This window comes from Saccopteryx leptura, chromosome 1, assembly GCF_036850995.1.
Source record: "Saccopteryx leptura isolate mSacLep1 chromosome 1, mSacLep1_pri_phased_curated, whole genome shotgun sequence".
NCBI lineage: Eukaryota > Metazoa > Chordata > Mammalia > Chiroptera > Emballonuridae > Saccopteryx > Saccopteryx leptura.
In genome coordinates, this window is record NC_089503.1 from 287,345,033 (window position 1) to 287,370,225 (window position 25,193).

At 42.4% G+C, this 25,193-nt stretch overlaps 1 protein-coding gene across 1 annotated transcript; it reads right to left on the reverse strand.

Annotated features, from left to right (window-relative positions):
* CDKN1B (cyclin dependent kinase inhibitor 1B) lies at positions 1-5,032 on the reverse strand. Its single transcript, XM_066355505.1, has 3 exons — positions 4,060-5,032; positions 3,417-3,546; positions 1-1,328 (listed from the first exon to the last, which is right to left on the reverse strand). The coding sequence occupies exons 1-2, from the start codon at positions 4,532-4,534 to the stop codon at positions 3,425-3,427; spliced, it is 597 nt and encodes a 198-aa protein (XP_066211602.1). The 5' UTR covers positions 4,535-5,032; the 3' UTR covers positions 1-1,328; positions 3,417-3,424.
* Positions 5,033-25,193: the final 20,161 nt, after the last annotated feature.

Consider the following 25,193-nt stretch of genomic DNA (forward strand, 5'->3'; position numbering starts at 1 on the left):
TAGCTATGGAAGTTTTCTTTATTGATTGTTTGATATGTAACAATAATTGCCATCTTTTCACACATTACAAAAAATTATACTTGGCTCAGTATGCAACCTTTTAAGCACAGCCATATTATTTAACAGAAGAAGGGGGGAAAATCTATTCTACCCAATACAGCATATACAAATGCACAGAACATGCCACTTTGGCTTGTATATTGTCTAGATTAAAAAAAAAATCTTTTTTTAAACATAAATAAGTTAGTATAATTTTTCAGTGTCTTTACAGAGTTATGTACACAGGTACACTTCAAATGGTTTTGTTTCAAACACACAGGCAATGTAAAAATACTGTTTAAAGATGTAGTATCCATTTCACTTATACCATGCACACTTTTTTATACACACTTTCCTCTTAAAACACCACTTTCCTTTGGGCAAATTAACAAATAGAATAAGAAGCTTTAATTTTAAAATCATTTCATTATTTTTTTATGTAAAGTTACAGATCTTTTTAAAAAAAAAACAAAACCCAAGGACTTAGAATTATTCTGTGTCTACATAGCCCAAAGTGAAAAGAAAATTTCTCAACAAATCTTATTCAAATTAGATGGTCGATTCTGAGCATTCAGAACTCCCCCCATTTTTCTGCCCATATTTTTGCCCAGAATTACTTGAAGTGATTACCTAACAGTTGAATAATTAACTGGTAAATTCCAATTTTAAGGGGGCCTGGAAGGGAGTACTGAGGAGGACAATATTTTGTTGTTTTTAAAAGCCATTTGCTGCTACATAACATAAGAGCTCCCAAATGAAAAACGGTTTCATGTAAAAATAAGTAACAGTTGTCTAGTCAGTGTTCAGATTTGTATGGTTTTTAAAATGAAATATCAGTTTTTACTGAAAGGGACATTACATCTTTAAAGAAAACAACTCAACCCCTTTATCTAAGCTGCTTCTCTTCATGCAAGTAAAATATTTTTCTCCTTGCTCTAAATCAAAGCAAGCTCTTCATACCCCTACTCCAATTCCTCAGTCCCACCCTTCCCACCCCTCCCTTCCCCAAAGTTTATGTGCTACATAAAAGGTAAAAACTATATACACAGGTAGTACAATGAAGCAAATAAGGAAAAACCTAATTGCACAATGCTACATCCAATGCTTTTAGAGGCAGATCACTTAAGAGTGCCTAAAATTTTAGTGTTATTGTGTTGTTTCTTTTCAGTGCTTATACAGGACATCCATTCCATGGAGTCAGCGATATGTATTTAAAAATCTTAATTCGTATCTTCCTTGCTTCATCAAGCAGTGATGTATCTGATAAACAAGGAAACATACTCTCAATTCTGCAAGAGAAACAAAGGAAAGAATTAGGAAAAAAGCACTGGAATAACATTACCAATAAAGTACAGGAATTATTTTGTCACTGTCTTACTTGGGAGTTACCTGAGTGATGGAAAAGAAAGTGTGTCCTGAACGTTGATAACTATAGTCATCTCTACTCAATGTTTCCTTCAATGGACTTTTGCTGTCCTTTCTGTTGTGTACTTTTATCTACAGCAGTGGTTCTCGGCAATTTTGTCCCTCAAGGGACATTTAGCAATGTTTAGAGACATTTTAGGTTGTCCCATTGGGGGCAGTGGGGTGCTAATGGCAGTGGGGTGCTAAATGGCTAATGGCATTTAATGAGAGAGGCCAGGGATGCTGCCAAACATGCTATAATGCACAGGACAACCTCTCAAAACAGAATTATTTAGCCCAAAATGTAAATAGTGCAGAGGTTGAGAAACTGGTCTAGAGAGAATCAGAGTCAAAGATGATGAGAAAGAACACACAGGAAAATTAAGAAACTGTAACAATTAAGAGTAGCAAAATTTTCTAAATTTGAAAAACAATGAAAAAGATAACTTATAAAGAATCTTCAAAGAAAACTCTATTAACACTTTTTTTTTCATTTAGTCATATACAGAATATACACATGAATGCTACTGAATAGGGCCTTACTACTATTTCTAGTATTCTCTGAACTGGCAATATTTACTAATAAATAGCTCTCTGTGTCAGAATGGGACCAGGTCAAAATCCAGTAGGTCTGATTTACTGTGGCTCATCTAATGAGCAAGGCCACAAATCACAAACAATAGCTCCAGGTAGTAAATTTGTGTCAGAACATTTTTTTATCCAATTTTCCAACTTTATATACGGCTGCAATACAGAGGTTCTATAGTGCAGATTTGTATAAGCTCTGAAAAATCATATGTATGTAAAGACATATGTGATATTATGATTTAAAAACACAACACTCTTGAATCCCACCTTAATCCCTATGTTATTTAACTTATTTTTTAAATATTATAAATGAGGATTTAAAAAGTTAGTGCCAACATCTATTAAGATCTTTTTATATGCTAGACTATGAGCGTGTTTGGGGGGGGAGGAGAAGAGGTCACAGTCTATAAGTATACAAACTATTAATATATGTATTTTGGTCGTTATGAATAGCCAACCCACATTAAGTTGGGAGCCCGAGTTATTCAAATTAGCTATTTATGTTGATCAGATTTTAGTAGATGGAAAAATCCCCACTTCCTTTTCTCAGGGTGGACCCACCCTTGCCAGCCCTGATACCTACTATCCAATTCCCCTACAAATATCCAAATCATCCTGTTATAACATGATTAGCATACACATGATGACGTGTTCCTGGATTGCTTACTCTGGCAGAGTTCATTTAACTTCTGCTTTGCAACTTCAGTGTTATCAGAACTTCTGTAGGAACCTTAGTATTTTTTTTAAACTTTCTATTTTGTTTTTTTCAAATATGAAGCTTCCTTCTCTGTCCATGAAACTTATCAGAAAACAGGGAAAGTGACAGTTTATGAAAACAATAAAGATAAAAGAACACCTCTCTTTTTGCATTTCTAACAGTTTGATTAACCAAATATGAGCCATTTGTACCTAACATTTCTCTCAAAATTTAAATTTAATCATTTATTTGCCATTTTCCCATGTATGGCCCAGAATATGTTATTGACTCAACTTGAAACCTCTGGGAAATTAATTCTTATGAAGTGGTTCTGAGGCATACACTGGTCTTGTTTGAATAAGGAAAGAACCTATTGTTCCCAACTTGTTTTGGTGGGACGCACAGGGAACTGGGACCTTCCTACCCAAAGGATACTTGCTCTAGTCATTTCATGTTTCAAAGGAAAATGACCTCAGGAATGGAAACTGTAGAGAAGAACTACAGTATTGCTACAATGATTCCAAGCCTTCCCCATTCCTACTTTTTTAACTTCACGAAGTATAAACAAAACAAAAACCCACTAGCTCTAATCTGCTGGCAACCACTAAGATTGGGTATCATGGGGTTTGAAAGCTCAGTTCCCACAGCCCAATTCGGGTCAGTTATTTGTTCCTAGTAATCAACCCACCGAACAGTTTACGTTTGACGTCTTCTGAGGCCTGGCTTCTTGGGTGTCTGCTCCACTGAACCAGCGTTCGGGGAACCATCTGAAACATTTTCTTCTGTTCTGTTGGCTCTTTTGTTTTGAGAAGAGGCATCTAAGGACAAGAAAGAATTTTTAAAAAGAACACACACAATCTTTATTAGAAAAAAACAATGGCTGGCAGAAGTTGGCTCGATAATCTGGTATGTAAAACCTGCCACCTCCACCCACAATCCTGGACCCATCGTTCCAAGTGGCCTTTAAGAGCAGAGAATGAGGTTGTTTTCACATAACAGACGGTGTTTGCTACGCCCCAAAGCTCCCTCTCCAAAGCGTAGAGGGAAGCCGTCGATAAACATCCCATCGTTGCCACACACCTACCGCCGGCTAGACGGGAGGATCTGCGATGTTTTCGGTTAATAAAAGTATCAGATAATACAATCTCAGGCTTCTGATTTACAAATCATATTCAAAGACAAGCAGTCAGCACTCAAAACCTAAGATTATGAAAGTTCGCTCCCAAGAAGCTACGTCAGATGCTGAGGGGGAAAAGCTGATGGGTTAAGCCCCGCAAGGAGGCAAGGCAGTGCCCTAGACAAACATTTTATGGTTTCGAGAGGGTCATTACCATCTGTTGCAGATCGCTTCCTTGTCCCAGCGCACGGCTCCGCTAAGCCCGTCTGGCTGTCCGATGCATCAGTCTTTTGGTCTACCAAGTGTGTGTCCTCTGAGTTTGCCTGAGACCCAATTAAAGGCACCGCCTGGCGATTCCCGCTGACATCCTGGCTCTCCTGTACGGGCACCTTGCAGGCGCCTTTAGGTGGCCGCGGGGGTCTGTAGTAAAACTCGGGCAAGTTGCCCTTTTCCACCTCCTGCCACTCGTATTTGCCCTCCAGGGGCCTGTGATTCTGAAAATCAAAATTCCACTTGCGCTGGCTCGCCTCTTCCATGTCTCGGCAGTGCTTCTCCAAGTCCCGGGTTAACTCTTCGTGATTCACCGGGCCGAAGAGGTTTCTGCAGGCGGAGGGCTTGGGGTACTCCGCCTGCCTGGCGTCCATCCTCTCCAGGCTCGGGCTCCCGTTAGATACTCGCACGTTTGACATCTTCCTCCCAGTTCTTTACGACCGCCTCTCCCGCGCTCTCGGAAAACAAAACCGAACAAAACAAAACGCCCCGACCCAGCCCGAACCGCTCTTATAAGCCCTGCGACTGCCCTGGGAGCCAAGAGAAACAAACCCCAACAAGTAACTGGCTAGCGTCAGGAGCGCGCTGGGTCTGGGGAGGGGGTGAGGGGAAGCCCGAGCCAGGCAGCCCAAAGTCTCCGCGGATCAAGTGTACTGGCGAGCGCGAGGGCGGGGAGGGGAGGGGAGAGGCTAGAGGCGGGGGTGGCAAAGACAGTCCAAGTCCAGGCTGGTGCGAGCCGGCGGGCTCCGCGAACCGAGCGGCTCTCCAAACCTTGTCGGCGTCAGAGTCGCGAAGGGGCGAGAAAGTTGGGAGAGGGGAGGGGGACAAAAACACCCCGAAAAGACGAGCCCCCTTTTCTTAGTTGCCCAATATGGCGGTGGAAGGGAGGCTGACGAAGAAGAAAATGATTGACACCGCAAGTCTATTTAAACAGAGGAGGAGATCCATTGGTCGCGGCGCCGGGAGCCGCCCAGCCGAGGCTGGCGAGCGCGGCCTTAAGGTGGCCCCGGCGCGATCCCGCCGCCTCCCCGCCTCCCCCCTCCCCGCCTCCCCGAAAGCGCCGAATCCGAGAGCGCGGCTCGGAGATTGGCTGGTCGCGTGATTGTTGGAGGTGTTCTGCTGCCAAAAAACCTGCTCCGGCTGGCCTCGGAGAAATTAAAAATAAGACAAACAAACTAGCCAAACGGCCGGGAGGGTGGGGAGGAGCCGGGACGGCGGGGCCTTGGGTTCTAGTCCCTACGCTGCGCTGGCGGGCGCGCGGCGGTCCCGGAGTCCCGGTCTCCTGTTCCTCTCCGGGGAAATGAGGGCTGGACCAGATGATCTCGAAGGTTGCTGGCAGCTTGTGCGCGTTGGTGGCGATCTTGTTTGCCCCACACTACGGGCAGCTGGGGGTCGGAGGCAGACGCTGGGGGCTCTGCCCGCAGCTGGGCTCTCATCCACTGCTCCAACAGCTAACACTACGGGGGACGCGGGGGGCGGGGTTGGATTGAAGGGAGAGGAGCCCCCTGCCTGGGTGCCATAGCTGGAAGTGAGCAGTGATTAGCTCACCCTTAGCCTAGGGGACTCTCGGGACTCTCAGCTATTCTAGGGAAGACAGGAGGAGTTGAGGGAAGCAGCTAAGGCGAACTGTCTTTCTACATGTTAGCCTGGATGAAGTAGGCGCGGCATTCATAATAGTGACTATTCTGAACCCAAGCTCTCCCTCAATAAAAATAAGATTTCAAGATGAAAAACTCGGCTGGTCTCCCAAGTTCCTAATAAACTTTGTAGCTGCCTCAGACACATTTAGTTTTCAAAAGTGAGGTTACACCCCTGACCCAGGTTCTTGCTTCCAGGCACCGTTAAGGCAATTGACATGAGCTGCTTGTGGGAACTAGTCTCCTCTTTGTATTTTAAAGTTCTTTCCCGATTTGTAGCAGTTTCCTCTACCCAGTCCCAACTGCAGGAGCTCTTTCCTTTCTCTCCAGATTCACTTCTCGCACCACCAACTACAGGATCTCTTTCCTTCTTCCACCTTTCTCTCCAGATTCACTTCTCCCACCCAGAACAAGATTTAGATCCAAGTGGTGCTTTTAGAGGGCAATAGTTGAAGGGTGAAAATGATCTTAAAGTACAGACTATGAAGTGATTTATAAAACCACTACAACCATGTCTTCAAAACTGATATTATTCAGGCATTTCTCTGCTCCCCTTGGCAACATAAAATTTACCTACCAATACGTTGTTGAGAACAGTGGTGAAGGTTAAAACAGCATGGGCAGGGCTGTTACATCTTAGATCTCAACTGGTCTTCAACTGCCACCCCCACAAACCCCCCCCCCCCCACATACATATCTTGGTTTTAGCCAAAGTTAATACATTGTACTGGAAACTAATCTTCAATTCTAATAGTCTACAGCAGCAATGTTTTCTTATGCACTTATGCCACAGATGTGTTTGATTTTTAACTTTTCTTAACCACATGTTGTTTGTCCACTCTCTGTGTCTGTTTCACCTCATATGCACCACAATGTTAGAGCTCAGAGAGACCTTGGTAATCCTGTGGTTCACCCCTCTCTTTTTGCCACTGAGACTCAAGATTACTGTCCAGAGAAACATATCCAGTGGGTAGCAGAACCGGGATCACACACAGGTCTCCTTTCTTAGGCTGGCTCATTTTGTTTCTCTCCTACCTGATGGCCCCACCTGGTTCAAGTTTTTGTCTGGCGTCGCCTGTGCCGAGATCTGCAGGTCCTTCTCTCTTACAAGTGATTCAAAATGGCTCCTCATGTCCTGGACTGCCTGCAGGTATTTCCTTGATGTGGCCTGTGGTCACTGATATTTAAATACAGCTGTCACTGGCATTTGGTATCACAATCCACTAGTTCAACTAAAATGCAGATTCCACCCAAGGAACAGTGAAGGAAGTGGTTTCAAAAATATGTACTTCCTACCTGACAGAAAATATTTCACCTGGGATCAAAGTAGGTGGTCTCATCTTTATTTTCCTACATTTAGTGCCTCACTTAATTTCTTAGATTGGAGAAGACTGGGAGAAGGACAGAGCAGTTAGAATAGGCCTCAGTACCACAATTTATACCCCACCCCTTAAATTAGATCATTGTCAAGATTTTAAAATAATTGCTAGACCACGCATGAATTCTATATTATATACAAGCATATATTCGCATGCATTAATACACAAACTACTACATACATGTAAATAGAAATACTCTAATATTACACCTTGCTAGTTTCATTTCATTTGTGGACTCAATATCCTACATAAAAGTAGAAAAGTAATTCTTCTATTCTCTATACACATTGAATCTTTCTTCAGTTAACATATAGGATCACTATTTTTGCTGTTTTGCTAATATCGAAGAGTAAACAAGTCACAGGCATGCCACCTTAAGACGTCTGGCAGCCCGCAGAAAAGCTGCGCTTACATCGACATTGCTATGATCTAAAGTGTTTTGTTTACAGTCAAGGCACCAGAGATCTGTACAACAAATAAAAAGAAGGCAGACGTCTGCTATAGTAGCGGCAAAGCGTGAAAAAAATAAAATACTATGGGTCCTGGAGGGAAGAGGGAAGGCTGAGATCACAGCGCTGTCCTCTTGTGGCAAGTAGGCAGTTGCAGAAGAGTAAGGCTGGGAGAAACATTTGACATAAACAGTATAAAGGCGGAGCCTGGGTAGAAGACAGAAAGTTCCCCCCTGCACAAGACAGAAAGTTCCCCCCCCTACAAGACCCCAAATCTAATCGTAGGTGAAATTTTTTTTTTCTTTGTCGTTTTTACTTCTGGTAATTTCCTAGTTAGAGCTGAAAGGTGTCACAGAAGCCACCCAGAATTCCTGTGTTCTTTACAAGTTCAGGGGGAGAGGCAAAGACCAAAATAACTTAAAACACCTGTGTAGTAGATAGACCGTGTCCAAATGGGGTGATAGGGCAAGCGGTGGGGTCAATGGGCCTCCCAGCTGCAGTCCTCTCCTGGGTAGTGCTTCTACCTTCTTGTCCATGCTTCTGCCTTCTTGCCTGATGGGTAAGACACCATATGTGCAGCCCCGAACGAACATCTTTGCAAGGTACACTTGCCTGACTCAGTTGCCCCTCCCGCCACAAGTACACAATTTTATTCCTTTCATGAGGCAGCTTGCCCTCAATTTCAGCCCACATATTTTTAGAATTTGGAAATTTCAGTCATCTATTTATTCAATTTAACAAATGTTTCTTGAACACCTTCTATTCATTATTCTTACCTTCTTTTAACAAATATTTATTGGAAATCTTCAATAGGCCAGGCATCATCCTAGGCTCTGGGAACACAGAAGTAGATACACAGATTTAAACTAGGATGAAGTAGACATTCTAGTTGGGGAGACAGAAACACACTAAATGAGGAAAGTATATATTATGTAAGGAGATGACGCATGCTCTAGAGAAACAAAAATCAGGGGAGAGGGAAAGAGAATGTTGCAAGGGTCCCAATGTGAATAAAGTGATTGGGGAAGGCCTTGTTGAGAAAGTGGCCTTGGAGACAAGCCCTGAGAAATTGAGAAAGCAAGCCATGCAGATATCTGGGGAAAGAGTATCCCAGTAAAGGGAACAGCAAATGCAAATGCTCTGAGGTGGGATCTTGTCTGATGTGTTGGAGGAAGAGCAAGGAGCAAGGGGAGAGTGGTAACAGGAACATTTGATTATATAAGACATGTAGGCCTATGTTGGGTTTCTGTCATTAACTGAGTGATACGGGAAGCCATTGGAGCATTAGGAGATCTTAAGCAGTGGAATAACATGGTTTTACCACATGTAAAGTGTTCCCCGAGGTTTTATTCTCAGCAGCATGACAGAAAGGATAAGTCACAATCTCTGTCTTTAGGGTATATACACTGTAGATAGGGAGATCATTATATACAACCAAAGCTGCAGAGGTAGAAAGCAATACATAGAAGAACATGGTACAAAACATAGTACAGAAGAGGGAGAAAGCCTGACCAGGTGGTGGCGCAGTGGATAGAGAGTCGGCCTGGGATGTGGATGATCCAGGTTCGAGACCCCGAGGTTGCCAGTTTGAGTGCGACTCATCTGGTTTGAGCAAAGCTCACCAGCTTGGACCCAAAGTCGCTGGCTCGAGCAAGGGGTTACTGGGTCTGCTAAAGGCCCACGGTCAAGGGACATATGAGAAAGCAGTCAATGAACAACTAAGGTGTTGCAATGAAAAACTATGATTGATGCTTCTCATCTCTCCGTTCCTGTCTGTCTGTCCCTGTCTATTCCTCTCTCTGACTCTCTCTCTGTCTTTGTGGGGAAAAAGAAAAGTAAGAAGGAGAAAAAGGAGGAGGTGATATATGAGTCAGACCTTGGCCTGACCTGTGGTGATGCAGTGGATAGAGTGTTGATCCTGAATGCTGAGAATGCTGGTTCAAAACCCTGGGCTTGCCTGGTCAAGGCACATACAAGAAATGAGTTGATGCTTCCTGCTCCTCCTTTACCCCCTTTCTCTCTCTCTTTCTCTCTTCTCTCTAAAAAATCAATAAATAAATTCTTTTTTTAAAAAATAAAGAAAAATAAATGAATCAGACCTTGAAGAATGAGAAAAATGTCAAAAAGATTATTTATCAGCAAAGGAGGTCATTGTGGGATAGGGTCAAACAGAGGCAGGCCATAGGTGGCAAGCTAAAAAGAAATATATTTTATTCATAAGCAATGGGAACACACGTTGCTTTTGGGGGAGAGAATAACTGATCACTGTCCAAATTTGTCTCCTGAACAAAAAGCTTGGGCCCCGAGACTCTGTCAGGACACAACTGAATGAAAAGCTGGTTAGACGGTCTCATTATGGTGTTAATCCAAAGAGAGATGAACGCTGGGCAGAGTACTGGTGTGAGACAAGACGGTAGAAGCATGAGCCACGAGACCATGATGAGATGGTTTGGAACAGAGAGTAGGAGGCAGTCTGGTATGATCCTCTGAGCTACAAAGACTCAGCTGCTGATGCTCTGTATGTGATGCTTACAGCCTTGATAGTGAGTGGAGAGGTAACTGTTAAGTTGCTCAAGCTGTCTTGGACAATTAGATTTTTGTGTTCAGAAGTTCTACCCTGGCCGGTTGGCTCAGTGGTAGAGTGTCGGCCTGGCGTGCAGGAGTCCCGGGTTCGATTCCCAGCCAGGGCACACAGGAGAAGCGCCCATCTGCTTCTCCACCCCTCCCCCTCTCCTTCCTCTCTGTCTCTCTCTTCCCCTCCCACAGCCGAGGCTCCATTGGAGCAAAGATGGCCCGGGCACTGAGGATGGCTCTGTGGCCTCTGTCTCAGGCGCTAGGATGGCTCTGGATGCAACAGAGTGATGCCCCAGATAGGCAAAGCATCACCCCCTCGTGGGCATGCCGGGTGGATCCCGGTCGGGCACATGCGGGAGTCTGTCTGACTGCCTCCCCGTTTCCAGCTTTGGAAAAATGAAAAAAAAAAAAAACAAGTGGCACCTAACAGAAGCATAAAGAATGGGTGTGATGCACCTCTCCAGGGCTGACACAGGGAAATAACTGGAGGCTGATTCAGTTGCTCAAGCAAGAGATACAATAGCCTTAAGCAGTGCTGTGAAGGAGGCAATGGAAAGCAAGGAACAAATGAATATGGGACTGCTTAGGTAGTCATAACAGATTAAAGGGATTAGGGAAAGACGGAGGGAGGGAGGATAATTTTAAGGACTCAAGCTTGGGTATTTTACAGAATAATGCCATTAATTAGAGAGGTACCACATAGGGAGGATATAAGAGACTACTAGCTGTCTACCAAAATCCATCTCACCTTCTTCAACAGTATCAGAATAATAACTGGGCACGCAGCTGCCTAGTTAAATTTTCCAGCTTCCTTTGCAGTTAGATGTGACTTTGTAATTAAATATTTTCCAGTAGAATATAATAAAAGTAATATGTGTCTTCCAGGCCCAGTGCAGAAAACCTGTCATATGACCCCTCCAATTCTGACTGTTCCCGCCCCCTTCCCATGGGCTTCAAAGGTAAATGCTAGTGCAACCTCAGAAGCCACATGTTGAAGATATTAGTGCCACCATTATCAACCTGGGTCCCTGAACTGATCTGAGAAAAAATAAATAAACTGCTATTTTGTTGAACCATTATATGTTGGGTCCATTTGTTATAGCATTTCATAGGCAATCCTAATAGAGAGGGAAATTTTTGAGAGATAGGACATAGGGAAGATTAAGAATTTGGCTTAAAATAGGATGTAGCCTGAAATTAACTGGTTCCCTAAGAAAGGAAAATAAGGGGTTATGTTCCTTAAGAGAACAACAGAGACAATATTGGAGACATGAATCTGACACGCAATGTAAAGGAAGTTGTGGTTGGTGTGGCTCTCTGAGACCCATTCGTATTTACAAATGTGCCATTGACCATATGGCCAGGCCAGATCCTGAGTAGATTAAAGATCACAAAAGTAAGGAAATAAGGATTCATGTGATGTTCTCATTGCTTTTATGTCATACCTGAGTCATTGTTTCTTAACTGTCCCATACTCCCTTAGCTCTTCTGCTGAGGGACAACAGATTGTATGACATTCTTTCCATTCCCTTCCTGAAGTTGACAAGATGAAGAGAGAGGTGTTTAACTGATCTAAATTTGGCCAAATTTTTTCTCCTGAAAATTTGGAACCAGATCTCAGAAACTTGAATTAGTAAACTCTGAATTTGAGATTAATAAGGTGCTCAAGATTTGGGATTGAAAGAGGCATTTTAAGAAAGCTACCTCAGTTACATGTGATGATATTGAAGATAAAGACTGTAGAGCATCAGAAGAAAGAAAAGGACATGCAAGACAGGCAAAGGAGAGAAACCAGGAGTTCTACAAAGACAGATGATCCTTAGCAGCCAGAGACTCCCCAGTTTCTGGATCATGCGGCTCAAGAGGTTCCACTCCCTGCACTTCAGTTCTGTGGAACAGCACTGGGCATACAAAACAATTCCCCCAGGTTTGCTCCAAGCCAGTTTGTTATGGATTTCTATTTCTGTTGGTTGAACCCAAGACATCCCTGATGAACACAGTATTTTATATATTTTATTATTTAGTTAGTTTTTGTTTGTAATTTGTTTTTAATTAAAAAAAATATTTTATTGATTGATTTTAGAGAGGAAGGGAGACAGAGAAAGAGATAGAAACAATGCTATGTTCCTGTATGTGCCCCGACCGGGGATCGAACCAGCAACCTCTGCGTGCTGGGACGAGCTATCTGGCTAGGGCTGTTTGTAATTCCTTTCTTTTTAATTTTTTTTTAAATCGAATTTATTGGGGGTGACATTGGTTAATAACATTACATAGGTTTCAGGTGTCACATCATCCGTACACTGCACTGCACGTTCACCGCCCCAAGTCAAGTAAATATTTTACAGCACCTTTTCTGGTGTCGTCACATTATATCCCCATGAGACCACAGTTGTGAGACAAATGCTATTTTATCCTCTCTCGCACAGGAAGCCCTGGGAGAGAGAAGGCTGAGTGTTCCAATGTGACAAAAGAGAGTAGAAAATGCACTAGGAATCATGTGTCTGCTCTTCTAAAGCTGAGTCCAGAGTGCATTGTGGTGATTCTTGTAGAAGATGCACTGACTTGGTGGATGTGCACATGGTTGGAGGCTTCATTGGCATAATTTACCTATTATTTATACAAAGAATGTCCTGGGGAAAATGAGATTCAAATTCCTGGAAAGAAAAATAGCATCTTTGAAAGAAACTGGATTCAAGAATGGTTTTAGCCTGACCAGATGGTGGCGCCGTAGATAGAGCATCGGACTGGGATGCTGAGGACCCAGGTTCGAGACCTCGAGGTCGCCAGCTTGAGCGCGGGCTCATCTGGCTTGAGCAAAAAGCTCACCAGCTTGGACCCAAGGTCACTGGCTTGAGCAAGGGGTCACTCAGTCTGCTGAAGGCCCACGGTCAAGGCACATATGAGAAAGCAATCAATGAACAACTAAGGTGTCACAATGCTCAACGAAAAACTAATGATTGATGCTTCTCATTTCCCCATTCCTGTCTGTCTGTCCCTATCTATCCCTCTCTCTGACTCACTCTCTGTCTCTGTAAAAAAAAAAAAAATAATAATAATAATAATAAAGAATGGTTTCAAATGGATCGACTGGGACCAGATCTTAAAGAAAAAAAAATGTATCAGCATTTTTACTTAGAGGAAAATCTTCATTTTCAAGTCAAATGTAGTAAGCAAATGCAAGTTTACCAGTAGTGCTGGTTTCATAGGAAATAAATAGCAAAACCTGGATTCATGACGATACACATGATTTAATTTCCGTGATTGAAGCATAAGTGGACAACTTCTGTGACAAGAATATAGAATTTGGAACAATGAACATATTCACCACAATTTACCATTTTAAACTACATTCTGTTCTTTACATTAAAAAAAAACATGAAGGAGAAAACTTCCATTGATTCTAATTTCAATCTTCAGTTTATGCAAACTTTCCCCTAAAACAAACTGGAAACTTCCCATTTTCTGCTCCTGACCACTCTCTGAATAATTGTTCACATGAATATTTGTCAATTCTTTCATTCATTAAATTTTTAATGAGCCCCTACCAGATGCCAAACTCTTTGGGGACACAGAAGAAAACAAAGCTAGCCAAAGTTCCTGCTTCATGGAATAGAGCTTACATTCAACTGTGGAAGGCAAACAATACACAAATAAATAAGCATAGTATGTCATGTTGCTATAAGTGCCAAAAAGAAAAACTGGTTGAGTGTACAGAGAGTATTGAAGGCAGATGCTATATTAACAGGAAAGGACTCTCTGATAAAAGATGTTTGAGTAGAGACCCAAATGAAATGAGGGCATGGGCCATGTTATTTTCTGTGGTCAGAAATAGAATAAATAGGGACTGAAAGGTAGGAGATGGAATTGGAGAAGTAGGGACCATGGTAAAGACTGATTTTTATCCTGATCAAGATAAGTAATCTTTGAGCAGAGTTTTTGGTCTGACTTTGCTAACTTTGACTGCCGAATGAAAAATACTTCAAACAGGCAAGAAAGAAGTAGGGAGGTCAGTTAGCAGACCATTGAAGTAATCCAGAAAGAGATCATAATGGCTCAGACCACAGTGGTAGCAGTTTAGGTAGAAAGAAGGATAGATGGCCCTGGCTGGGTAGCTCAGTTGAATGAAGTGTCATCATGACATGCCAAGGTTGTAGGTTCGCTCCCTGGTCACAAGAATTAACCAATGACAACATGAATGAGTAGACTGAGCCAATGTTCTCTCTCTTTATTTCTCTCCCTTCCTCTCGCTCTAAAGATCAATCACATACATACATAAATGTAGAGTTAATAGATTTTTTTTTTTTTTAAGATATAGCCAACATCCCTGGCCAGATAGCTTGGTTGTTTAGAGCATTGTCCTGATACACAAAGGTTGTGGGTTCAACCCCCAGTCAGGACACATATAAGAACAGATGAGTATTTCTGTCTGTCTCTCTCCCATCCTCTCTCTCTAAAATCAATCAATAGCCTGACAGCAGTGGCACAGTAGATAGGGTGCTGACCTAGAACACTGAGGTTGCTGGTTTGAAACCCTGGGCTTGCTGGGTCAAGGCACATACGAGAAGCAATTAGTGAACAGGTACAGTGAAGCAACTACTTCTTGTCCCACCCATGCCCTCCTTTCTCTGTAAAATCAATAAATACAATCTTTATAAAATAATCAATAAATAATTTTTTTAACATTTTTTTTTTTTGTATTTTTCTAAAGTTGGAAACAGGGAGGCAGTCAGACAGACTCCTGCATGCACCCAACCGGGATCCACCCGGCATGCCCACCAGGGAGCAATGCTCTGCCCATCTGGGGCGTTGCTCTGTTGCAACCAGAGCCATTCTAGCACCTGAGGCAGAGGCCATGGAGGCATCCTCAGCGCCCGAGCCAACTTTGCTCCAGTGGAGCTTCGGCTGCAGGAGGGGAAGAGAGAGACAGAGAGGAAGGAGAGGGGGAGGGGTGGAGAAGCAGATGGGTGTTTCTCCTGTGTACCCTGGCTGGGAATCGAACTCGGGACTCCTGCACCGCCAGGGTCAATAAATAATATTTTTAAAAGTGTTGGCTGAAGGATTAGAAATAGTGTGTTAGAGAGTGAGGAGTCTATAATAACTCCAAGGTTTTTTGGGCTCAGCAACAGAAAGGTATGACTATTTACTAAAATGGGTTTGGATAAGGGATGAACAAATTTTGTTTTGAATGTGTTAAGTTTGAGATATTCAGGTACATCCAAATGGAGATGTTGAGTAAACAGTTGTATACATGAGTCTAGAATTCAAAAAAGAGATGTTTTTGTTGGAGATACAAATTTGGAAATTTTCAGCATTTAGATGATTTTCAAAGGCATTGGACTGAATAAGATCACCAAGGGAATGAGACAGAGAAGTGAAAAGGCCTAAGAGTAAGCCTTAGGGTACTACCACTTGCAGGAATCAAGAAGAGTAGAAGTATCTAGGCAAAGAAGACTGGAAAGGAGCCACTGATGGAGTAGAGGAAAGCCAAGAAAGGGGTGTCTCAGAAACCAAGTAAAATAAAATGTTTCAGGGAGGAGAAAGAGATCAGATGTTTCAAATGCTTCTGATAGAGTTAAGTACATTGAAGACAGAAATAATCACTGGATTTGGCCATGGAGGTCACTGGTGATCTTGATAAGAGTAGTTTTTAGTAGACTGAGGACATGAATACCTGTCAGAGATAGACCAAAAGAGAGAGTCATGTATGTTCATACTGTATACTCCCATGAATAAAATGTGCACACATAACAACTGATCGAAGCAGAGAGTATCTAGGTTCCAATATCAGGAAACCAGTCTAGAATCAGGCCAGGGTTGAGGTCTGGGCATTAGCTGAGGGAGAGGAAACACATTAAAAAGGTGACTATCCTCTCCATATGTTGCATTGTGTGGTTTCACACTGCTTCCTTCAATAGCTTTTCTTAACAATTTATTTAATCCTTCATTTTATGAAACAAATGTATATAATTTAATAACTGCATAATACATAATAAATTTAAATTATTTATTAAGTGTATTTTAAAAATAAGTTTCTAAAGATTGTCATGTCAACAAATTACCTCAATCCTCTTTGAAAGGAATCATTTGGAGAATGTACTGAGAATTAGCACAAATTTAGCTTTGCCTGTGAATCTCATATCTCAACTGGCTAATGCTCTGCTTAGAAAATCACTATAGAACAGCGTCTTCTGTTCTCACCATCAATAACTGTCCTATTTACCAAATAAACGGTGTAAACTTTATTATAAATTCCTTGTATATTAAAAGGGCAATAAGTTACATTTCTATTTATTTTTTTCTTTTTAAAAAAGATTTTATTTATTGATTTAGAGAGAGGAGAGAGAGAAAGAGAGGGAAAAGGGAGGGGTGGAAAGCACCAACTCACAGTTGCTTCTCATAGAAACCAGGCCTTGAACTGGCACCCCCAGCGTTCCAGGTTGCTTTATCCACAGCAACACCACAGGTCAGACAACATTTCTCTTTATTTTTGACAAACAGCCTTTCCTGATGCTCTCATTATGCTATTCTTCTCCAAACTTCAGTAATCTGCTGAAGATCTTCTGATATCAGTAAACCAATTAAATCTCCGGTGTCAAAAATAATTTGCAATTTGTTGACTTTTTCCTTAATTTGGGATTGTATCTCTTCTTTTTAAAATTTATTTGTTGACTTTAGAAAAAGAGGAAGGGAGGGAGGGAAGGATGGTGGGGGGGGGGGAGAGAGAGAGAGAGAGAGAGAGAGAGAGAGAGAGAGAGAGAGAAGGGAACATCTATTTGTTCCTGTATGTGCCCTAAGCAGGAATTGAATTGGCAACATTTGCACTTTAGGACAATACTTGAACCAACCGAGCTACCCAGCTAGGGCTGAGATTATATTTCTGACCTGGAATGTTATCAAGTAGTTTTCCTTCTCTTCCTTTACTAAAGAAACAGAAACACTCAGAACAATTAGGCTATCTGTGTCCACGGGAGGAGATGGAATTCCTCCCATAGAGCTTTCCTGAAGCAGGAACATAATTGTCCTGCTGAGCTGTTTAAACAGCACAGGAGGGCAGCACAAGGCCAGAACTGTCAGCCCTAATCCTGCAAATATTCCAAACTGCAACCATATTCATAATCTACTTTTCCAAATATATACACAAGAGTTTTAATCCTTACCAAATTTAATTGAACTCAAAATTTGCATAGAATCTACCTATTAAATATATCAGGTCATTTTCATACATTACTCACATAATAATATTAACTTAACATTTATTTTATCATAGCAGAGTGTTTTAACAAATGTCTATGCAGTCAAGGAAAGTATTAGAACCCTTAAACAGTGAGGAAGTAGAAGCTGAGATAAAAGGTGACTTATCTATGGTCACTCACAAGTAGGTGCAAAGTCAAGATGACACCTTAAACCTGATCCTTTCCTACTGCACTTAGTTCTTTCAGAAATATACACTCCCACACACAAAATATACACTGCCTCTATGACATATTCACCTTGACTTTAGATTTAAATCTACAGTCTTAAACTCTTTTTGTATTCTCTAATGAGGCCAATTTTAATCCTCTAAACAAAATAAGGCAAAGTTGGTAGCAACCAATAAATATTGGCAAATACATACATTCCGGTGAAGATCAAAGAGATAGCCACCAGTGGATTCTGTTAGGGGTCCTAGACATGACAGTCATGACAGTCATGGAACCCATTAAGTCTACAGCCCCTTTTAAAAGAAAGTGTCTCACCCCCATACCATGCATGGCATGTGCTCTTGACCAAGAGCTGTGATTTCTGAGGGGCCCGGTACAGACAGCTCTGCCCAAAAGAAGAAAGATGGTTACTAACTAATCCAATTTTACATTCTTACTCAAGAATTAGAATGGGAGAGTATGGTAAGAACCAGAGGTTCAAAACAGAATAGACAGATACAGAGACCGGCAAGAATCACTTTGTGCTTGGAATCGTAGACCATGGACTTCCATGCAAAGGTATCTAGAACTCCCAACGTGCCAAATAAACTTTCAATTCCTATTTACTTGTGACCCTTTCAAGAACCCATTATTTCTAAGGACTTGGTAGTATGGCTAAGATTCCTGTCACACATATGAACACATAACACACATATTTCACATCTTACTTGAGGTAACAACTGATACTGTTTCTTACAACCAACACCTTACTCAACTACCTCTCAATCATAGAATAGTTCAAATTATGTAATAGATACTCTTTATAGCCAATATAAGCACATATTTAATCCCAACCAAGCTCACATGAAACATGTGATCAACAATCAAAGTTTACTCATCTATCTCTTGATTACCTACAATGTGTCAGACATTCTATTGATGCTGGAGTCAAATATATATAAATAAGTATTTGAGGTCCTCCCAGCTAGTGAGAAAGGCATAGGAAAATGATACAAGGATGGACATAAATAATAAAAAATGTAGGAAAACTGTATACTGATTGCTTAAATTGTAGGCTCTCTTTTGCTTCTGTCATTCTAATAGAGCTCTTCTATATAAGTCCAGTTTATCAGTCAACATGAAAATTGTGTCAATTTACTGTAGACCCAAGAGAAAAAACCAGATTAGAATTAAATCAGCATTTTTTTTTTCCTACAGAGACAGAGAAAGGGACAGATAGGGACAGACAGACAGGAAGGGAGAGAGATGAGAAGCGTCAATTCCCCCTTGCGGCATCTTAGTTGTTCCTTGATTGCTTGTCCATTGATTGCTTTCTCATATGTGCCTTGACCAGGAGGCTACAGCTGAGCAAGTGACCCCTTGCTCAAGCCAGTGACCTCAGACTCAAGCCAGCTACCTCAGGGTTTCAAACCTGGGTCCTCTGAATCTCAGTCCAACGCTCTATCCACTGAGCCAACGCCTGGTCAGGCTAAATCATTGTTCTTGAGTGCTTTGATTACTGGGACTAAGAAATACATAATTACTTAGTATTTAGACAGGGTTAATAATTACTAAGCTCATCATGACCATTACTAAACATGAATACTGGCTTCTCAGGATTTTAAATGTTGTTTTGATGTTTTAGACTTAAAAGTTAGATAGAGCCCTGGCCGCTTGGCTCAGTGGTAGAGCATCGGCCTGGTGTGCAGAAGTCCCGGGTTCGATTCCCGGCCAGGGCACACAGGAGAAGCGCCCATCTACTTCTCCACCCCTCCCCCTCTCCTTCCTCTCTGTCTCTCTCTTTCCCTCCCGCAGCTAAGGCTCCATTGGAGCAAAGATGGCCCGAGGGCTGGGGATGGCTCCTCCGCCTCTGCCCCAGGCGCTAGAGTGGCTCTGGTCGCAACAGAGCGATGCCCCGGAGGGGCAGAGCATCGCCCCCTGATGGGCAGAGCATCCCCCCTGGTGGGCGTGCCAGGTGGATCCCGGTCGGGCGCATGCGGGAGTCTGTCTGACTGTCTCTCCCGGTTTCCAGCTTCAGAAAAGAAAAAAAAAAAAAAAAAGTTAGATAGACATACCTTACTGATCTTTTGTTTACAGCATTTATCAAAAGAAAGAAATAAAGAAAAGGAATTTAAAACAGAGTTTAAGGAATTTAAAACCGAGAAGGAAAGGGGAAAGGCACTGAGCAAGTGAGGGAGGAGGGAGACCCAGAAAACCAGTCTTTCAAATTATGAGTCATCACTATATGGATCTAGATTTTCATTATAGGTCTATATTTACTATGGGTTTAGTCAGTCACTTAAAATATTTTTCTTAATAATCCACCAGTACCTGTTTAGTCTGATTTTCTAATATTATTCTACACAGAGCATTGTGTTGTATATTTTTTAAGCACTACAGATTTTGGTCAAATACCATCTCATACCTTAATTTTAGAAACATTCTATTATTTAAGTAACTTTAGAGTAGATACAGCACAGTTCAATACAACAAGCATTTAAATGTGCCTAATTTGTATGAATCCTAAGGCCAGTCACCAGAGGTATTTTGAAAAGTGAATAGAATACAATCACTGTCTTCAGGGGGAGGGCTTTATTCTATTTATAAAAATAAAACAAAGAGACAGTAACATTAATACAAGGCCAAGTATGTTTACTATAAAAAGATGGTATAAGAAAAGTGCTATGAAGGTTCTATAGGTCAGAAAAGGCATGACTAAGGAGATTGCTTTTGAGGAGGCCAATGGCTGTCGGGTGGGAGGGTGTTGAGTGGGGGGCAGGTTGGGTGTGGGAGGAAGAATAGAGCAAAAAAGGCAAAATATAAACCCCTCATGGACACTAACAACAGTGAGGAGATTGCAGGAGTGGGGGTGAGGGTGGCAAGGAGGGCTTAGGGGTGATAAATGGTGATGGAGGTGGGAGGTGAACATACAATATGGTGTACAGAGATGTGTTGTAGAATTGGGCACATGAAACTTGTATAATTATGTTAAGCAATGTCACCCCAATAAAATTTTAAAGAAAGAGGTTGCTTTTGAAATGAGTCTTTTTTTTTTTTTTTTTTGTATTTTTCTGAAGCTGGAAACGGGGAGGCAGTCAGACAGACTCCCGCAGGCGCCTGACCCAGATCCACCCGGCACACCCACCAGGGGGCGGTGCTCTGCCCATCCGGGGCGTCGCTCTGTCGCAACCAGAGCCACTCTAGCGCCTGGGGAAGAGGCCAAGGAGCCATCCCCAGTGCCCAGGCCATCTTTTGTTCCAATGGAGCATTGGCTGCGGGAGGGGAAGAGAGAGACAGAGAGGAAGGAGAGGGGGAGGGGTGGAGAAGCAGATGGGCGCTTCTCCTGTGTGCTCTGGCCAGGAATCGAACCCAGGACTCCTGCACGCCAGGCCGACGCTCTACTACTGAGCCAACCGGCCAGGGCTGAAATGAGTCTTAAGAGCTCAATTTTAATGAGGAGAAGGGGGTAGTTGAGTTAATCAAGTGAGACAATTTACTAAATTATTATTTTTTTTAATAAATTTTTATTTTAATGGGGTGACATCAATAAATCAGGGTACATACATTCAAAGAAAACATTTCCAGGTTATCTTGTCATTTAGTTCTGTTGCATACCCATCACCCGAAGAGAGATCGTCCTCCGCCACCCTCCATCCAGTTCTCTCTGTACCTCTCCCCCTCCCCCTCTCCCTCCTTCCCTCCCCCCCCCCCCCCCCCCCCCGTAACCACCACACTCCCGTCCATGCCTCTTAGTCTCGCTTCTATGTCCCACCAATGTATGGAATCCTGCAGTTCCTGTTTTTTTCTGATTCGCCCATTTCACCCCACACAATGCTACCAAGACTCTACCATTCCGCTGCAAGTGATCCGATGTCATCATTTCTCCTAGCTGAATAGTATACCATTAAATTATTCCCTGTTATTGTTCACTGACACTATCCAACATAGCCCATAATCATATACAAAAAATCTTTAAAAACATAGGATTGGAATTGTGTCTCCCTTTTACTGGTATTCCTAACTTCCATAGTAGAAGCTTTTTTTTTTTTTTTTTTTTTTTGTATTTTTCTGAAGCTGGAAACGGGGAGGTAGTCAGACAGACTCCCGCATGCGCCCAACCAGGATCCACCCGGCATGCCCACCAGGGGGCGATGCTCTCCCCACCTGGGGCATTGCTTTGTTGCATGCAACCAGAGCCATTCTAGTGCCTGAGGCAGAGGCCACAGAGCCATCCTCAGCGCCCGGGCCATCTTTGCTTCAATGGAGCCTTGGCTGTGGGAGAGGAAGAGAGAGACAGAGAGGAAGGAGAGGGGGAGGGGTGGAGAAGTAGATGGGCGCTTCTCCTGTGTGCCCTGGCCGGGAATCGAACCCGGGACTCCTGCACGCCAGGCCAATGTTCTACCACTGAGCCAACTGGCCAGGTCCAGATTTTTAATTTTGATAAAACTGCTTTTAATTAGAAGCCCTCAAAAATCTATGTGTCCAAAGAGGAAGCACATGTTCCAGTGTTAAAGGTTCTAAAGCAGCACTGTTCAATAAAAATATGAACCATATATTCAATTAAAGTGTTCCAGTAGCCACATTTAAAAATAAATAAATAAAAAACAGGTGAAATGTTTCAATGTGTAATCAATATGAAAACTATTAATAAGATATTTTACATTCTTTCTTTTTTTCATACTAAGTATGTTTCATGCTTGCAGCACATCTCAATTTGGATCAGCACATTTAAATGTTCAATAGTTACAAATGACTAGTGGCTACCATAGTAGACAGTATAGCTCCAAAGGATGACTGTGATGTTGAGTAAAAATGCCTTTGAAGATTTAACTATATTAGTATTTTTTATTAGCATGATAACTTTTATGGTTCTCAAGTAACAAAGTTGCATAGATTTTGGATGATCTGCTCCTAACACTATATTTCCCATAAGTCCTGTTATTCTCTTTTTAAAGATTTTATTTATTGATTTTACAGAGAGAGGAGGGGCAGGGGGCACGGGAAAGCAAGAAGTATCAACTCAGAGTTGCTTCGCCTTTAGTTGTTCTAAATACTTGGTTTCTTGTCATATGTGCCTTGACTGGGCAAGCCCAGGGTTTTGAACCAGTGACCTTAATGTTCCAGGTTGACGCTCTATCTGCTATACCACCACCACAGGTCAGATGGTCCTGTTATTCTTGGTGCACCATTTTAAAGAACACATCTGTTTTCCCTGCACAAAATTTCCTAGCCTTCCTTGAAGCTAGGGGTAGTCAAATAATGCAGTTTTGAGCAATGAGACATAAAGGGAAGTCTGTTATGTCATATGGGTCAATTTTTGGTCCTGATAAGAAAAGAGAGGCCACAAAGAGAAAGCTTCCCTCACCCCACCCCCCTTCACCTATACCTCTTTCTTTCTATTTGGAACATTTCATATGTTTGAAGCTATGGCAGCCATCCTGTGACTATGACAAAGACTCTTTAATACGTTGAGGGTGGCAGAACAGAAAGGCATCTTTCCTTATCAGAGATGTAAGTATAATGAAGAAACCAGCCATACAGATATGGAGTTGGGTTGGAGGGAGGGGAGATTGGAAGTGGGGCAGACTTGGCACAAGGAAGAGTGCTTCAGTGGACAACATGTCTTCAACAGGCATTGCTTAATATTCACAATGAGAGTTTACACTTTTTTCCTCTCATTACCCCCCACTCCCTTGTTGAGGATTTCCTTCCATCTGACTGAAACATTCCTTCTTTTTTAAAAAAATTTTTTAAAAATTATTTTTATTTATTTATTCATTTTAGAGGAGAGAGAGAGAGAGAGGAGGGGGGAGGAGCAGGAAGCTTCAACTCCCACATGTGTCTTGACTGGGCAAGCCCAGGGTTTTGAACCGGCGACCTCAGCATTCCAGGTTGACGCTTTATCCACTGCGCCACCACAGGTCAGGCTGAAACATTCCTTCTTTAGGTATAAAAAGAATGCTAGAATTACTTTTAACACTTAAAAGAGTGCAGAGCTAGAAGGCAGCAAAATTTCTTTGACATCCCTTGTTTATTAAGGATTCATGCACAAATATAGCAATTTGGCCTTAAATATATGTGTTTAGTACTTTTTAAAATTAATGTGATCTATTACCTATTTTAAAAATAAAGTTATAAAAAAAGGTATCTATCACGCACTTAATAAGTAAAATTATATTGTGTTGATTCAACCAATTTTGAGTAGTTAGTAATACATACCAGATTTATTGTTCAGCAATTTCTCTTATCTTGGAGTCATAATATTTCAAGAACCCAGACTGACATAAACATGTTAATAAAAACGGTTGCAAGGCCCTGGCCGGTTGGCTCAGTGGTAGAGCGTCGGCCTGGCGTGCAGGAGTCCTGGGTTCGATTCCCGGCCAGGGCACACAGGAGAAGCGCCCATCTGCTTCTCCACCCCTCCCCCTCTCCTTCCTCTCTGTCTCTCTCTTCCCCTCCCGCAGCCGAGGCTCCATTGGAGCAAAAAGATAGCCCCGGGCGCTGGGGATGGCTCCTTGGCCTCTGCCACAGGCGCTAAAGTGGCTCTGGTCTCAACAGAGCGATGCCCCGGATGGGCAGAGCATCGCCCCCTGCGTGCCGGGTGGATCCCGGTAGGGCGCATGTGGGAGTCTGTCTGACTGCCTCCCCGTTTCCAGCTTCAGAAAAAAAAACAAAAAACAAAAAACAAACAAAAAAAAAACGGTTGCAGGTTTTCATTGATTTACAATGTCAGGGTAATAATGAGAGAGCATGCCCAGAATACTGCTCAAGAAAAGGTATGGTGTCGGCCTGGTGTGCAGGAGTTCCGGGTTCGATTCCCAGCCAGGGCACACAGGAGAAGCGCCCATCTGCTTCTCCACCCCTCCCCCTTTTCTTCCTCTCTGTCTCTCTCTTCCCCTTCCTCAGCCAACGCTCCATTGGAGCAAGGTTGGCTCGAGCACTGACGATGGCTCTGTGGCCTCTGCCTTAGGAGCTAGAATGGCTCTGGTTGTAACAGAGCAACGCCCCAGATGGGCAGAGCATCGCCCCCTGGTGGGTGTGCTGGGTGGATCCCGGTCGGGCGCATGCGGGAGTCTGACTGCCTCCCTGTTTCCAACTTCAGAAAAAACAAACAAAAAAAAAAAACAACAAAAAAAGAAATGGTATGGATAATTTTTTCAGCTACTGATTGTGGAAATTCTGGTATTATCTCCTGAATTATATGACAGACAATGGGAAACCAATCTAGTAGTGTTTCTTTTACTCATCAAACAATTGTTTTTGTGGGGGGGTTTTCAGTGAACAATGAAGTTTTATTTGACTTCTTACCACTATCACTTTCATCACAATTCTCTCTAGGCATTCACAATTCTTTATTAGCTCATCATCTAATTCCCATACTTAATTTTCATTGAGCCATTCCATCAAGTGCAATGAAAGTGCCCAGCTGTTTTACAGTTGTTGACTGCCTGACAAAATAAGCTGTTTTTTATGAGTCGATCTTAATCATTAAAGTGAACAAGAAATCAATTCACCGTAAGTGTGCTTCATTTGTATGAATGATACGACGATTCATAAAGCAAGTGTCTATTCGACCCTGGCTTAGAAAACTGTTTACCACATTACCTCAACCAAATGAATGTACCTCTAGAAAATGAAG